At 40.2% G+C, this 18046-nt stretch overlaps 1 protein-coding gene across 1 annotated transcript in view; it reads right to left on the bottom strand.

Annotated features, from left to right (window-relative positions):
* The window catches only part of RYR3 (ryanodine receptor 3), a 524192-nt gene that overhangs the window by 342579 nt on the left and 163567 nt on the right, over positions 1–18046 (bottom strand). Inside the window, exon 2 of the mRNA XM_042989263.1 lies at positions 16494–16613. Coding sequence (XP_042845197.1) covers positions 16494–16613 — 120 coding nt within the window. The remainder of the gene's footprint in view (positions 1–16493; positions 16614–18046) is intronic.

Here is an 18046-nt window from a genome sequence, read left to right as displayed (position 1 = left end):
AATGCTTCAAATTATCCAGTTGCTCTCCAGGGGCATTTGTCCTTATGTTCTCCATGAGTAAGATGGAGATGAAAGTCATGTTTGGTGTCCTATTAAACTTGTACACTTTGGGAAAGAAGTAAGTTCATTCATTACTATAGCAACTGGGAACTTTCCATAGCAGGCTGTAGGGAAGTTTGAATGTGATGCCAATGAAACCAAGGGCATGGATTTGCTTCATTTTGTGATGACATCTACACACTAAGCTGGCTAGCTACTTTACCATCATTTAGTTAAACGTTGATGACTGCAACTGGCACTATTTCTGAAAGTGTAGTCTGAGGACTACTTGCCTAAGAATCATACAGAAGTTAAGAAAAATAAAAGCAGAATTTCTGGCCCTACCCAAGACAAGGATGGGGATGGAAGACTATGCTCATTTAAGTTTGAGAAGCATTGCCCTTCTGGGTGAGGTCTGTGCCAAACCCCCTGAATGCTGGCCAGGGTTATCATCTTTGAAGATAAAACATTCTTGACATAACTCACTTGGGAAGCCAGGTAGTGAGCAAAACCACAGCGCTTAGTTTTCAACTTACACAGTGATCAGAGGAGGCTGCAGAAACCTTCTCATGCACATCAAAAAGTTCTCATCTTTCTTGGCTTATTTGTCACCAAAATTCATCTTTAGCTGTTTACTAGAGGTTTTCTTGAATGATAGATAACACTAAGGCTTCTTTGTTGACTCAGTTTCAGAGCTTTCATTAATTTCTAAAAACCCTCCCCATGTTTAGGTAAAAGGAGTTAAATGGTTTGGACCCAGATTGCATCCAAATTTCTGTCTCCAGTGACCGCTCCTGGGATGAAAGAGGTGGGCTAGAGATTATTCCCCAATCTTCGCTCTGAGGCAGGAGTAAACCTGATCCACCACAAAGAGATGACAATCTCTTCTGCTGTGAAGTAGAAATATCTTAGGATATAGACTGAAGTGCTCAAGTAGGGCTTGGGGCAAAAATCCTTGATGAAAGTGCTTCAATAAGAAATGGATCATTAGGTCAAAGAGTTTTTGTCAACCACTCCATAGCTAAAAAAAACCAAACAAACAAACAAACAAACAAACAAAAAACCCCAACTGTTTGAGAGAGGCTTACAAACAGCTTTATTACACCAGCTGTTTGCATCTTCTAAAGATTTTGGATAAAGCTCAGTTGAGTTTAAGTGAAAAGGAAAGAAAATTATTTGAAAACATCCTAACAGAGAAAGCCGCTAAATCCTGGAATGGCTGAATTAGGGACACTTTGTACTCCTTCCCTGAAAAAAACGTGGAAGAACAAAAATACGCTCACTCTCCAGTGTGTTTTAATTATTTAAAGTCACCTATTTGTTGCATGTCAGGAAATGAATAACCAACAAAATGTTGTTTGCAAAGGATTCATACAATTTTTTCCATTCCTCTTGTTTGTTCAGGGTCACTGTTAAAAATTTAGAATGAAGCTTTAAAGAATAAACTTGTTGCACAAATTGTTGAAAAGGAGAAGATGTCAACTTAAATGCCTGGAAATCTTAACTTCTAAAACAAATTTAAACATTTCCTTTACAAACCTCTCCTCATAGGATGGTCAAAAATCAGACCTGAGAGGTTATCTTGTTTAACATCTTACAGCACGCTGGAGAGAGAACAAAACCACTTCTCTCAAATCTCCATCCAGTGTTCTTTAGAAATGGTTCAGTCTGTGAACTATCAAGATGTCCATAACTTCAAAAGATTACACAAAAGGTCATAATCATGACTTAAGTTTTATCCTCAAGTTTTACAATACCCATGGGAAATAAAAATGATACATAGACACGGCTTGGGTTCTTAAGATTCAAGTTCTAACACAAATGCAATGCATCATGTTTCTTCCATATAAAAGCAATGAATGAAAAAGAGATACTAATTATATCACAAAGACTTGCTTTTCCCCCCCCTGTGATTATAGCAAGTTCAGGAGTTGATGCAGGAAGAAAAATACTGCTAATCGAGATCAAAATAGCAGCTATTAGGTCTGAAGAGCAAAGTACTAAGTACTGCAGAGGTGCCTGGGTATGACTAATACCTATTCTTAATTCACCTGGGGCCATTTGCCTACTGTGAACAAGTAAATGACAAATGAACAGTAGAGCTATGGTGCCACTTTACACACTGAATAAATTTTCTTGTGAAGATTCCCACCACTAAGGTACAGACTGTCTTTAAATAAAAACAGGGGACTTGTTTTTCCACAAGCAGTTATCACAACAGTATTAATAACTCAAGTGGGAAGGTGAACAATATAGATGAGGAAAGATATTGGGGTTAAAAGATTGGACTTCTTTTTTTCCTTTTTAACGAGGTCCTCAGAGCAGCAAATGACAAATGCATTAATAAACCTGACCTGTGTTACATAGGACTTTTATGCTATTTCTTTGGATATCTGTTTCCCTTCTCATCTCTTGACAGTTAGAAATAGCAGAGCACGAGGCTCCACATGGATACAGAAGTAAGAATAAAACTTCCTCAAAGAAAATAGTTTAGCTGCTAATTGAGAAGAACTGGAGCCATGTTTTTCAGAATCTGATCATAGTTAGGCCTCTACCCTAACCCTTCAACTGGGTGAATTCATGGATGGCCCAATGTGAAATGAAATTTGTTTTCCTCCCTGCACAAAACAATAATAGTGCCTGGTCCAATGTCAGCAATAACCTGATGTAGAGTAGCCACCCAATGCAGAGAGCCTACCCTGCTCCCCACCAGGACCCCACCCGAGGGCCAGCTCACCACATAGGCATGACTGTACAGAATACTCCTACCGATTCTGTTCACCTGCACATGTTAGACAGCAAGGCTTGGCCATGAAAACAGATCCTCTGACAGCTAAGAGAAAAAGAAGGTCTCATCTAACAGAATGAGTATCCAGCCTCCATTTCCTGCATGCCACTGAATGGCCACCATCCTCCAGAAGACTGTAGGCTAAGCCCACAAAGGCTGTCACCTTTGTTTTCTTGGACAACTGCCACAGTGTAAATTCTCTTCTGTGTTAGTTTTCTTCTTCTGTATGATCATTTCCTTAATGCTCTCACCCCTCCAATCGCCTCACTCAGCCCTTTCTCTCTTCTAGAAAGTGTACTCCACAATCAACATGTTCCATCATTCATCCTCTGCCTTCTCTCTGAATACTGCCTGGACACATGAAACCCAGCTACTCCCAAAAGACACCGCTTCCCTTGGAGAGTTCCCGATTACAGGATGCTCATTCTCTGATACCTCAGGTGACCGAAGATTAAGAGGTAGGCTCTGTGTCCTTTCCCACCAGGACTGTCTCTAGATCATTACTCTTCTTAAAGAACTTAAGAAGAGAACTTACTCTTCTTTAAGCTTCCTACTCCTGGTAACATCATCCTCCACTCCCTCCCTCACTGGTGTTTGTGTATTTCCTGGACCTGCCCTTCACTGAATTCTCTGGCCCCTTTTCATTCCTACTACTGGTAATTTGAACATTGACATTTTTATTTGTTGAATTGTGTCCTCTCAAAATACACGAAGACCTAACCCCCAGCACCTGTGAGTATGACTATATTTGGAAATAGGGTCTTGGAAGATGTAATCAAAATAAGATGAGGTCAGTAGGGTGAGACCCAATCCAGTATGACTGATGTCTTTATAAGGAAGAGGAAAATACCATGTGAAGACAGATACACAGAGAAAAGGACCATGTGAAGAGGAAGGTAGAAATTTGGGTTATGCGGTTATCAACCACAGAATACATGGGGCTACCAGAAACTGGAATGGGCAAAGAGGGACGCTCCCACAGAGGCTTTGGAGGGCTTATGGCTCTGCCAAAACCTGACTTCAGATTTGAGCCTCCAGAGCTAAAGGGAATCAATTCTGTTATTTCACACCACCTATTGTGTGGTAATTTGCTACAGCAGCCATAGAAAACTAATGTATTATATGAATAATCTATCATCTATTATGGCCTCTCATTTATTTTGCTTCCTTCTTACCAATGATCTTCTATACTCTAATTCAGCCACTGTCTCTCATGGTCAGACATAGGAATCATGTTTTCAACCAAACCACTCTGCTCTGAAACCTCTAACATAGCATTTATCTTCCAGTGTGCTTTCTTATTCACTCAGCTGCTCTCATTACGGTCTTTATTTCTTATTTCTTTTCACTACCATTCAGCTTAAATTCCAAGATTTCATTGGCTAGCCTCCCAGACTCTCTTATCCCTTTGTCATTTATCACACTTACCTGCAACACTTTGACCCTGGCTGAATTAACTCTCCTTTTTTTTCATGCCTGTGCTGGGACTGCTAAGGACTGCGGAAGAGGACATATAACGAATATCGATAGCAACAAAAATTCACGGTCACCAACTTCAACTGGCTCCCCAATGCTGGGCCCACACACTGCTCAGCAATCCTACACTCATCTCCAGGCAGCTCACTTTCCAAATGCATAAAATCTACAAATCTACTCTCATCCCTGCTTTCTTCCTTCCTATTTAATGGCACAGAAGTTCTTCCTTTACTTCAAAGTGAGTTCCTCCTCTGTCCTTAATACCAGCCTTTTCCACTATACGAGCAATTTTCACAGCAGACCAACCCCTCCCTCCCCTGTATCCCCTCCTCCTTCTCCACTGAAGTTCATACACGCTTATGTCTTTCCCTTACAAAACTCCCTCCATCCTCCAACCCTCCCCAGCTATCACTATCTCTCTTTTAAAGATAATCTGCATGAGCTGCCTTTGTTTTCTAATTTCCATCTTACTCTTCATTTCCTCTAAATTGGCTCCTGCCTTCAACACTACATTGAAAGAACTCTCACAGAGACTGCTGCTGGCCTCCAGGTCACATCTTATGGACACATTCCATCCTTATATTACTTGACCTCCAGGTGGCATTCTACCCTATTGACTATGCCCCTTTCTTGACACTGCAAGTGTTTTCTGTGGCACAGACATCACATATGCCTGTTTTTCCACTGAGCTCACAGGATGCTCCTTCTCATTCTATGTGATGTTACTCTTTCTCTACTCACTTTTAAATATTGACATTTTCTGGGCCTTCCCACTTCTTAATCCACCTAATTTCCACTCACTGTTATAGCTTGGTTTACTAGCCGTATGCCAGTATCTCTCTTTTTTTTTAATGCTTATTTTTGAGAGAGAGAGAGAGAGAGAGAGAGAGAGAGAGAGAGAGAGAGAGAGAGAGAGAGAGAGATAGAGTGTGAGCAAGGAAGTGGCATAGAGAGAGGGAGACACAGAATCTGAAGTAGACTCCAGGGTCTGAGCTTGCAGCACAGATCCTGATATGGGGCTCAAACCCACAAACCGCAAGATCATGACCTGAGCCGAAATTGGACATTTAACTGACTGAGCCACCCAGGCACCCCTTAAGCCAGTATCCTTTAAATAATATCTCCATCCCAACCTCCCTTCTGAAGTCCTGATCCATGTGTCCAGATGCCTATCAAAGTTTTTTGTGTCTCTTACTGGCCCTTTGAATTCAACATGTCCAAACCTTAGTTCATAAGCTCCACCACCACCCTCTGTCCTAACTTATTCCTTTTCACATAAATTCCTTTCACTAAATAACATGCCATCTACAAGCAGCTAAAGCCAGTAACTCTGGAGTGACACTTGACTATTCCCACCTTGATTCTTTAGTCATCCTATGCATTCTGTTAGCCTGAATTCAATTTTATCAGCCCTTATAAGTTCATGTTTTCGTCTAACAAGAGACCCCTTCACATTCATCTCCTGTCCTTGCTACTTCAAAATCCCCTTGCCTCCTCTTTTCTTTTGCATATACCAAAGCTACACTCAATTTAATCCCCTCACTAATAGTGCCATCTCTTCTCCATCTTTTGCAACCTCAGTCTCTTTCTCTAGAGCCACCTGCTTCTTTGACTAGAAACATGCTTGTGTTTCTCAGTGTGGAAACACCCCTCGATCCTAGATTCTGCTTTAACACTATTTTCTCTTCTTCTTTTTAACATTCAACTGCTCAAAGAGTAGTGAACACTAAATGATGAGGTTCTGGTTCAGGTAAGAGTGGAGAAGCTTACAGCAGAATAACCCTCCTAACAATAGCTATAATTATAAATTCTGAACAACAATTTTAAAAAATTGCTTAAAGGCACTGGAGAGCAACCTAAAGCTGGAAGGAATAGGACTCTTGAAAGATGGAAAGCCCATTAAGTGATATCCACATTTCATTAAATTTTCCCCTGTGAGTACTCCCCTGTTCATAGGTTTCATGGGGGACAGATCTCAGGAAAAAAAGCTGCTATGGAGCCAGAGGCCCGAGTTTGGGCTCTCAGAATATAAAGAAATTGACGAGAAGAATGCTGGAAAGAACAGAACTGCTATAGATGAAAACCCAAAATCAGCATACAGATTTTTGGCCAACTCAACTGTACAGGGCAGCATTTCAAGTATCCAAGGGAAGGCAACAGCTGGAATGCTAAAAATGGGTGAAGGTTTCAGCAGCTACCCAGTTTTAAAGTTCAGAATTTGGTGTTCAAGTCTTGCTACTTAGAAGGGGTTAGGAAACACTCCAGGATTTTCATGAAAACCCAGAAGGGCTACATCTCAAGACCAAAGGCTATATTCTAGAACTAAAAGCAAAACCAAAATAGACTAAGCCTCTACAATATCAAGTAACTCCACCAGTAATTTAACTGTCTGCTAGAATAAAATGCAATACTCTTCAGGGGAAGAATACAAATGGTAACAACTACAAAATAGCATCTACAATCTTCAGAATAAAATTACTAGGCATCAAAATAAATAGGAAAATGTGACTCCTAATCAAGAGAAAGCTCAGTTAGTAGGAATAGACCCACAGAGAACCCAGATACTGGCATTAGTAGTCTAGTATTTAAAATAACTATTAGAAATACATTAATTTATAGGGAAAAACCGGAAACAATGGAAGAAGAGAATTTTTGGTTATTATGTTAAAACTTAGAAATGAATGAAGAGAAATTTTATAATTAAAATATACATTATCTGAAAAAAATTCACTGGAGGGAGTCAATGGGACATTTTTATTAAATGAGAGTATCAGTTAAAATAAAGACATGCCAGTAGGAAATATTCAAAGTGAAGCACAGGGAGGAAAATAGTTGGAAACCAGCCATTTTAGTGACCTATGGAACAACATGAAACAGTTTAATTTATAAGTAATTGGAATATTCCAGAAAGAGTAAATGTGGCAGAAAAAACATTTTAAGAAGGAATGCCCCCCAAATTTCCAAATATTATTAAAAACAAATAAAACCACCACCAAAAGATCTATCAAGGTTAGCAAAACCCAGGCAGGACAAATGCCAAGAAAACCACCCTCATATGTAACCATTCAAACTGAAAAACAAAGATGTTCTGAATTTTTGTAAAGATTAATCCCAGCTTCTTTTCTGAACTTCTGTTTTATATAGTCAGATGCCTATTTCTTCTTGGATGTCTTACAGGGCTTTTGAATTCAACATGCTTAAAATCAAAGATAAAATTACTAAAACCTGCCAGAAAAAAAAACTTACTACAAATGGAGGAATCCTAAGAAGAATAGCTAACTTTTCATTTAAAAATCAAAGGAGATTAGAAGACAGTAAAACACCATCTTTACTAGTGATAAAAGAAAAAAAAAATCAAACCAGGATTTCACAGAGAAAAATATCCTTCAGAAATAGGGACAAAATAAAGACATTGTCAGTGAAAAAAAGCTGAAGACAGTTTGTCATCAGCAGACCTGTACTACAAGAAATGATAAAGGACATTCCTCAGGCTTCAGGAAAATGCTACCAGAAGGGAATTTGGATCTAGAAGACTGAAAAAAAAAAAAAAAAAAAAAGCACTGAAAATGGTAAATATATGAGTAAATAAAATACTTTTTTTTCGTTTCCTTAATTTCCTTAAGGGACAACTGACTCTTTGAAACAAAAATAAAGTAGTGCATATTATGTAACTTGTAAAAATAAAACGCATGACAATAATAGCACAAAGGATAAAAGTTAAGTGGAATAATATTAATCAAAAGAGACACCAAGAAGCTGAGGACTTATATTGTAATCCTTAAAGTAATGACTAAAAAATAATACATAGAAGTAGAGCTAAAAAGCCGAGAGGAGACAAAATAGGATAACAAAAATATTTGATTTATCCTAAATAAGGCATAAAAAGATGAAAAGAGTAAAAAACACAAAAAACAAAAGGAAACAAATAGTAAGATGGTAGACCAAATCCCAACACTATCAATTATTCCAATAAATGTAAGTGAACTGAACACTCCAATAAAACAGCAGAGATTGCAGAAAGGGGGAGGAGCAGCATATTAACTATATGCTATTTATAAGGGACATGCCTCATATATAAAGATATAAAGACATAAAAGAATTGAAAACAAAAAGATAGATCATACAAATAGTAAGTATAACAAAGCTTATGGCTATGTTAATATCAAAGTATACAATTAGATAAAGGATAAACAGGAACATTTGATAATGACAAATGATCATTTCACCAAGAAAATAAAAATCATACACACACACACACACACACACACACACACACACACACCCCTAAGAGAGCTTTAAAATATATGAAACAAAACTGACAGAACTAAAGGGAGACATAGACAAATTCTCATAGCTTTTAACACCTCTATCTCAGTAATTGGTAGAACTTATAAATACAACTCAGTAAGGATACAGAAGATTTGAACACCATGGTCAACCATCTTAACATTCATAAAACACTATCCAGCACACTTGTTGAAAGTACAACAAATAGAATATTAAGCAAGATAGACCATATGCTAGGCCATAAAACAGTCCTAATAAATTTCCAAGAATTGAAATCTACAGAACATGTTTTTTGATCATATCAGAATTAAATTAGAAGTCAATAACAATAAAAATCTACATCTCACTGATTCACCTTATTTTTTTTAAAAACTAACCACTCATTACTTAATCCTTTTCATCTCACTCACGCTGACTCTCATTAATATTTCACTTTAATGGTCATAAATGTCCTGCTGATCCTCAAATCCAGACCTTTGAAATATTTATTCTCATGCTATACACAAAAGTAAACTCAAAATGGATTAAAAACCTAAATGTGAGACCTGAAACCATAAAAATCCTAGAAGAGAACACAGGCAGTAACTTTTCTGACATCAGCTGTAGCAACATTTTTCTAGTTATGCCTCCTGTGGCAAGGGAAACCAAAGCAAAAATAAACTATTGGAACTACATCAAAATAAAAAGCTTCTGCACAGCAGAGCAAACAATGAAATTAAAAGATAACCTACTGAATGGGAGAAGTTGTTTGCAAATGACATGTTCAGTAAAGGGTTACTATCCAAAAATAAAGAACTTCAACAACTCAATACCAAAACACCAAATGCAGTAAAAATGGGCAGAAGACATGAACAGACATTTCTCCGAAGGCATACAGATGGCCAACAGACATATGAAAAAATGTTCAACATAACTCATCAGCAGGGAAATGCAAATCAAAACCATGATATAGAACTCACACCTGTCAGAATGGCTAAAATCAAAAACACAAGAAGAAACAACAAGTGTTAGGAGGATGTGGAGAAAAAGGAACACTTACGCACTGTTGGCAGGAATGTAAATTGGTACAGCTACTGTGGAGAACAGTATGGAGGCTCCTCAAAAAATTAAAAATAGAATCACCATATGATCCAGCAATTCCACTACTGGGTGTTTACCCAAAGAAAATGATAACACTAATTCGAAAAGCTATGTGCACCCCTATGTTTACTGCAGCCTTATTTACAATAGGCAGTTATGGAAGCAGCCCAAGTGTTCATCAATAGATGAATGGGTAAAGACACTGTGGTATTTATATACAAAGGAATATTATCCACACACACAAAAAATGAAATCTTCCCCATTTGCAACAATGTGGATAGAGCTAAAGAGTATAATGCTAAATTAAATAAGTCAGTCAGAGAAAGACAAATAACATACAATTTCACTCCTATGTGGAGTTTAAGAAGTTAAAAAAACAAACCAAAAGCAGACTCTTAACTATAGACAACAAATTGATAGTTACGGGGGCGGAGGGTAAAGGAGATTAAGAGTACACTTATGATGGGCACCAAGTAATTTATAGAATTGTTGAAATCACTATATTGTACACCTGGAACAAATACAATACTGTATGTTCACTATACTGGAATTAAAATAAAAATAAAAGAAATATTTAAGTAATTCAATATGTGGGTAACTTAATTCAGTCAAACAATACTTCTTGGGGACCTAATTTATGTCTGAATCTATACTAGGGATAATAAAGGCTATTGCCTAAAAAGCACTTGGGGGTGTGTCAGGCACTGTTACAAGTACCTTACAATTGGGAACCCATGTAACTGAATCCTCATAACAATCCTATGAGATGATTATAGTTTTCAAGCAGAGGAAACTGAGGCAGGTTAAGGTAAACTCATTGAACCATAGTCAGACAGCTGTTAAGCGGTGGAGCCTGAATTACCAGCCCAGGCAATCTTTCTCCATGGTCCAAGGTCATGTTTCTTAACCACTGTCTTAACCACAATCTTCAGTGCTAAGAGCCTGGTGGAGGGGAGGTAAACTATTGCAATTCAATGCTGTAGATGTTCGATTCCACATTCACAGTGTTTCTATGCCTTATATCCCAATACAGAGGCACTCAGTCATCTGCTTTATTCCTCCAACAACTTAATTTCAAGAAAATATCTGATTATGTCATTTATACTAAAAAAAAATTACCTCTAGAAATCTAATATTGCTTCGTGTGCTCTCTCAGAACATTTTCATTTTAATAGTTCCTATTTGATTTAAACAAAATATGTATTTCTAACTTTGGAATGTCAGGCATTCAGAGGACAGATGCATGAAGGTTGTGGGAGGGGGTATGGAGATCTGCCCAGGTAGTCTTAAAATCTAACCACATGGAGAAATATGGCTTCTTTATCCTTAAGTTGGATCTGTGATATTCTTTATCGCTGAGTACTACAGAAGTAGTGATTCAAGTTTAGAATGAATCATCTTCAGGAATTTACGTAACTTTGTCTAAATTCTTGTATCTTTCCTCTCCATAAATGAAATCAATATTTGCTCCATAGGGATATAAAAATTAAATGAGAGCACGTAAGCGCCCATTGTAGTACATGGCATATAGCACATGATGCCTGATAAATGTCAAACAAACAAAAAGATCACATCTTTCACCTATAAGTATCTATTACATAACAAGAAAGTTTTTTAAGCATGTTTTATAATAGTTTGGCTTTTCATAAGATCTTAAGTCCATAGAGAATACTACCCTCTAAAATATCAATCAGAAGTTCAAAGAAAAGTGTACAACCTCAGGGTGAGCCTCACTCTCTGCAAATTTGCACAGGCTTAGTTGTTTAGAAGTAAATAGTAAATCTATTCTGAGCTAAAGATAATAAAAATAGTAGAAAATAAACTATTTTTAGCCTAGAATTCTCTCTTCATTTATGCCATCTACATAATGATGTTTGCACAATCACAGATGTTTAATCCTGGGTCTTTAGAGCCTATCCAACTTTGCAGAAACCAGAGCAGACTATTCTTCCTTTTCAAAAGAGGGGGTGGAAAACAATAGGCTTAAAATTTCCCCTGGAAATTTTCAGTTTGAAAATTGGATTTGAAATTGGATTTTTCATTTTGAATAAACCATGGTGAGAGAGACCATTGTTACCCAACAGAGAGGCACAACTTCATTCTGAGACACGGAGTGTCTGAAGACTTTGGCTAGGTCACTGATTTTGAAAGGGCACTAGGGTGGGGCACCTGGGCGGCTCAGTTGGTTAAGCATGGGACTATTGATTCAGGCTCAGGTCATGATCTAATGGTTGTGAGCTTGAGCCCCACTGGGCGTGAAGCCTGCTTAAGATTCTCTCCCCCCCTCTTCCCCTCCCCTGCTCGTTCTCTAAAAAAGTAAAAAAAAAAAAAAAAAAAAAAAAAAAAAAAAAAAAAAATTAAAAGGCACTAGGGTAAGTTTCCCCTCAGCAATTTGTGTTTCATCCTCATTAAAATCTGTGAAACAAAGCTTGGTGTGTTCAAATCGATCTTAACCAAAAAGTGCCCACATTCTTATTTTTTGATGACCTATATATTTAAGGAAGGTCGAAGTGAGGATTTGGAAAGGTGTTGGGGTTCCAGACACATCCGACAAGGCCACAGTCATGAAGTAACTGCCATCAATGAAGAATACTATGGGATAAAGCTTATTAAATTGTTTTTTCCTTATGCATGAGAATTTGACCTTCAGTTAACTGTCCAGTTTTGTTCTTGGACAACCTGGTAAAACTGATATGTGAATTACGTCACTAGGGAACATTGCTTACAGTGAAAATGATCCCTGACTGGCAGCCTGAGTCTGTACTGGGAAGACACCATTACCCGATGTAGGAAGCTATATCTTTGCAATTCCCCAAGTGTAAAGACTTATAGCTGGGAGGTGGTGTCCTTTGTGGGGCCCCCAAAAGCCATGCCTGTGGAGTTGTTACAAGAAACACTGGCTCCTGTGGTCCATGAGGCTTGTGAGCCATGGTAACTCTCATACCTGCCTGATGTGGACCTCATCTCTTTGCACTTGGCCTCATCTTGGGTGGGGGATTCAGCAGCAAGGATTCCCACAGGTGTGCCTGACACTTCCCAGCAGGCAAGCAGTGGTTCCTGCCCTAATGCACATACTGGTGCCAAGCAGTGTGTGAGTTTTAGGAGTTTGGATGTTAAGTTAAACCAAGTAAGATCCCCTTTCCCCAGCTAATGCTGTAGATACAAAATAGATAATATGGATGAGAGGAAAAGTAGCAAATTCCTGGGAATACGTTTTCCACTTAAAAATAGCACTCAATAAGCAATTGCTGTTACTGATCAAATAAAGAAGCAACATTTCCTTTCCATGTTTCCTGGTTTCTGGTTATAATTCTGAAACCTTTCTTGTAAAACAGGGAGGACACCTTTTAATTCCTGGAGCTGTGCATCTTTGAAAGGGAAGTGGATTAACAGTGCTTCCATCTGTTGACATTTGCAGTTTCAAGAGACCTTCAAAGAAGCGTGGGCCACGGCAAACAGAAAGTCACAAGCGCTCTCCCAAGTGTTCAACAGTCTCCATGTCTACACCAAGTGTTGGTGTACTTTTGCTTCCCATTCTTCTACTCTCTCACCCCTTGTTTCAATGTGACCTCCTTTTCATAGGGCTTGTACATTAAGAATACCTTTTGAGAACCTTATCTCATCTCTTCTTTCTTAGAGGTGTATCTTCTCCTTAGAATTTATCTCAATTTTATCTCTCTGTGGCTCACCTAGCTTGAAATACCCTTGACTGGGAATGCCAAGGTCACTGGTGGCTCTGTAGCTGGTGATAAGAGTGCTGTTTGAGGTGTGTGCCTCATGCTCAGTGCCAGGCTTGGGAATACACCTTCTCATTTCACTGCACCACCTATGTTAGCTTCTGAGAACCTAAGAATAGCAAAGGTGGTTGTGAAAGTGGGTAGTAGAGAATCAGAGGAAATATTTAGTGAAAAGGGAGGGGACAGGTCAGAAGCAGTGTGCACAGCTGTAGCTGACTGTGGGAAAGACTGAAGCCACAGAAAATGGCGGCCAGCAGGCACCTCCCAGGAATGGTGACATGAAGTTCTAAAGACTTTATCCTTTCCATGAACTCGACCCTGTTTTTTTGAGAAGCACTCACGATGCAGTTTCCTCATAGTGTATATACAAGAGACACACATTCATGCTATGATAGTGGGCATGTCAACTGTGACAACTGGTATACCTTTTGGGGAAAGTAGTTTAATACTGCTCATCCTCCTAACAGCATTAATTTTTCTCCTGGATATTTACTCTAAAAAGCAAAAAAACTAACAAAACCACATACTTTTTTTTTTTTTTTTTTTTTTTTTAAACCACGGAGACCACATAGCTTTATGGAACTGGCTAAAATGTTAAAGGGAAAAAAAAAGCGGAATGCTTACATGTCAACTCTGAGTACAACTCTGAAAACATACAGGTGGCATGTGAACAGAGGCTGAATGAAAAACACATGAAAATAGTTGTGACAAGATGAGTAAGTTATGATATGTTACATCTCTTTTTCAGTCTTATTACCTTGTTTTCAATTTAAAACGAAAAATTAAAATAAGGACACTTAGTCAAGTGGGTGTTAGGAAGGACATTTTCTCATCCTCAAATGCATTTATGCGTGGTATGGGTTATTTTTATTCCTGGGCGATACAAAATATTCTCGGGTTAGGATATATAGTTTTTCATCTGGTTTAGACAAGGTTCAATCATAACAGTCAATGAGGAGTCAATAGTTAGAGAGTGTGCTACGCACTTCTTAGGTATTAATTCATTTAATCCTAAGAAAAACCTCTTTAGGTAGTTACTATTAAATTCTCATTAAGCAGGTGCAGAAACTAAGCACAGAAAGGTCAAGTACCTTGGCCAAGATCCCGGCTTAGCTGGTATGTGGTGAGAGACAGGACTCCAAATCTGACAGTCTGGCTCCAGAACCTCTGCCCCAAACCACTGCCCCATGACCCACTCAGCAGATGACTAGAAAATGAGACCACTGGTTTTCAGTTTAGGCCAATGCTCTTTCCACTGCACCAGGATGTACCTCATCTGGCAGATGAGGAAACGGAAAGCAAGGTTGAGCGACTTGCCCATAGTCACATGACTAGCTAGTGGTTGAGGATTAACTTCTTGACTTCTAATCTAGTCATCTTCCTATTATCCCAGACGGCTGGGAATGAAAAGAAAAATATCTAGCTAAGGACAAAAGCAAATGAGAAAAGACCTCAGGGAAATCAAGTCTAAGGCCTTTAAAAAAGATCAAAACATCTTCCTTTTCTCTCTGCCACTTATTTTAACGGGACTTTGTCCTTTTGGCACTGGTCACACATGTCACTGATCGATGTTTGAACTCAGGGATTGGTGACCTCCCTGGGAGGGCACAACAGTGAAGGAGAGGACAGGGGCTTCTGGGACATGCTGTCTTCACAGTGCACATCTGGTGTTCAGCCACACCATGCATGTCTGTGTTGTAGATGTTCATGTGGAGAAACAGCATGCTAATCCGGTGGGCCTACTGGAAAATATAGTAACCATTTTCTGTTTTAAAAAAATGGCTCTGTGAGGAGGGTAAGATGGTTAGCTGTATGTCAGCTTGGCTCGACCATAGTACTCTGTTATTTAACCAAACACCAATCCAGGTTTTGATGTGAAGGTATTTGATAGATGTGATTAACATCTATAATCAGTTGACTTCAAGTTAAGGTGATGACCCTTGATCATGTGGGTGGGCCTCACGCCATCTTTTTTTTTTTTTTTTTTTTTAACATTTATTTATTTTTGAGACAGAGAGAGACACAGCATGAACAGGGGAGGGGCAGAGAGAGAGGGAGACACAGAATCGGAAGCAGGCTCCAGGCTCTGAGCCATCAGCCCAGAGCCCGACGCGGGGCTCGAACTCGCGGACCGCGAGATCGTGACCTGAGCCGAAGTCAGACGCTTAACCGACTGAGCCACCCAGGCGCCCCTTAAGGCTTTAAAAATAAAAACCGAGGTTTCCTGGAGAAAAGATATTCTGCCTCAAGACAGCATCAACTTCTCCCTGAGTTTCTACCCTACTGACTGGTCGTATAGATTTTAGACTTACCAGACCCAATAACTGCATGAGGCAATATCTTAAATCCATCATCTCCCCATCCACCCACCCATCGAGAGAAAGGGAGAGATCCCACTGGTTCTGTTTCTCTGGAGAACCCTGACCGATCTAAAGGTCTGGCCAGGACCGCCAAGTATGGTGATCTCGCCGAGCACACGGATACACTTGACAGATCACGAAAAGTAGAGACAGTCTGAAACTGGAGGAAGAAAAGGTTTAGCTGAAGAGACAGGACATTACATGCCACCACGCAGGCAGGGACTAGAGCAAACACTCCTCTCTGCCCCCAGGTCACAGTGGGCAGGCAGGGGTAACGATCGCAGGAGCTCAGCACAGTCTGAACTGAGAGCAGTGGGCTTTCCGTGAAGCTCAGGCCCAAGCACCTGGGAGTCCTGGTAGCCATAAATGACAGCTGAGAGTACAGAACCCGCACTGAGGACCTTTAGGAATTAACAACACAAAAAGGTGTTCTGGGAATATGAAAAGAACCTCTTCTGTGACAGTGACCTCAAAGCATCACTGGTGTCCTGGGGAACACAGACAGACAAGGCACCACTAATTCTTCGCTGCTCTGGATTCCTACTGTTCCTGAGCTGGGGAGAGTCACATTTTACTTCCGATCTGCTTCCCATCTGAAAAACAAATGCATCCTTTCTTCCTACCTTCTTCCTCATCACTCTCAACCTCCTCTCCCTGCAGCTCCTTCCCCTAAATGACTGCCTGGGAGGTCAAGGGAGAAGGTGCAGGGCAGGCAATCAATCCTACCTTGGCTTCTGAAGTGGGTTCCAGGAAGCACAGGCGGTTTCCCAGGCCCTCGGCTGCCAGGCAGAACTTCCTCTGCTCCTTGTGAATGTTTGCGATGCACTGGAGAACCACTTCATCCTCCTGCCGGCAGAACAGAGACACACGTGCAAGTGAATGAGGGGCTGCCTTCCCATGTGGAACCAGGTCCCCAAGTCACCCTGCTATATCGTCATCACGTACACCGAGAGACACATACTTTTGAGCATGATACAGAAAAGGAGAACATATGGCAGTACTGAACACCTCCCCTGAGTACTCTGAACTCTGGGGTGGGGTCAGTGGGTGCAGGTACATGTACGTGGAACGCGTGTACCCCACACATCTAGAGCACGAGCCTCGCTTCTGAGGTGCAGGAAATGCACACAATCCGGCTGAGCAGCCAAATCCAACATGTGAGCGGACATGAAAGTAAATCTAAGCCATCTCCAAATACATAATAAGAACAGAAAATTGAGATGAGACTGAGGGGGAACAGAGACAACAGCAGAGATCAGACGGAGGTGGGGTTCGTGCAGGGCAAGTCCGTTGTGTGTGAGGCTTGGAGGAAGCAAGAGACATGTTGTTGGGGGACGGGGGCCCATGTAGTGGGTAACACATTCACCAGAGATGACAGAAGGAAGCTGTGGAGGGTGACAGGAAATGGGTTTCAGACATATGGGAAAGGAAGCTCAAGAGAAGCCTTGAATCTTGAGATTGGAGGGAGGAGGTGAAGGTCAAGTTGAGGGGCCACTCTGAATTCCTTAAGGAGGGGACCTCCCTCCTATGCATCACTCTCAGAAGCAACCCTGCTGAAATTTCAGAGGCCTTGTTTGGATGGCATCCCTCTTGTTGATCGTCTAGAAATGAGGCCAACCTCTATTTACACTAACATGCTCACCTCTCGCACAGTCCTGACGGAGGCTGAGAGGAAATCATTTTCCTTACAGTTTCTCCAATCTGTTAGTCTAGGTCCCCACTCTCTCCCACCACTCAATGTTGGATTGCAAACATCAAAAAGATTTGCAGGTGTGGTTATGTTAAAGGAGTAACCAGAGGAAGGCCACTTGAAGCTTCCTCCTTAGCAACTGCTCTCCATTTGCCCGGTCTCACCCCCATGTCCCCCGATTTTAGTGTTTGTCCCAGATTATCGGACAGTCAGATTAAACAGAAACAGCTTTTCTGAAAAGGGGTCTGCGATGTGCATAGTCATGTGGAAAAATAAAATCCTTCTACCTGATGGGAAGATAAAGAGATCGAATAGTAAGAGATCCCACAAAAGAGGTCTGCTGGTGCCCAGAGATTGGTCAGAAGCTATAGGAAACTATAAGAAGCCACAAATCACAGACATATGAAAAGAATATGGAGGGGAAAAAAAGTTTCACACTTCTACTGGCACTGGAATGTCACTGTTCGTCATTAAATTGAGTCACTAATAAAAAGCCTCCGCTTAGAGTGCAGTCAGAATTCATGGTCTTCACTTGAATTGAAGCAGAACAGAACTCCAGGATGGCACTACTCTCTGAATGTGGATTCGG

Source organism: Panthera tigris, chromosome B3 (assembly GCF_018350195.1).
Source record: "Panthera tigris isolate Pti1 chromosome B3, P.tigris_Pti1_mat1.1, whole genome shotgun sequence".
Taxonomy (NCBI): Eukaryota; Metazoa; Chordata; class Mammalia; order Carnivora; family Felidae; genus Panthera; species Panthera tigris.
Note: the sequence above shows the minus strand (reverse complement) of the source record. Positions and strands in the feature narration are given on the sequence as shown.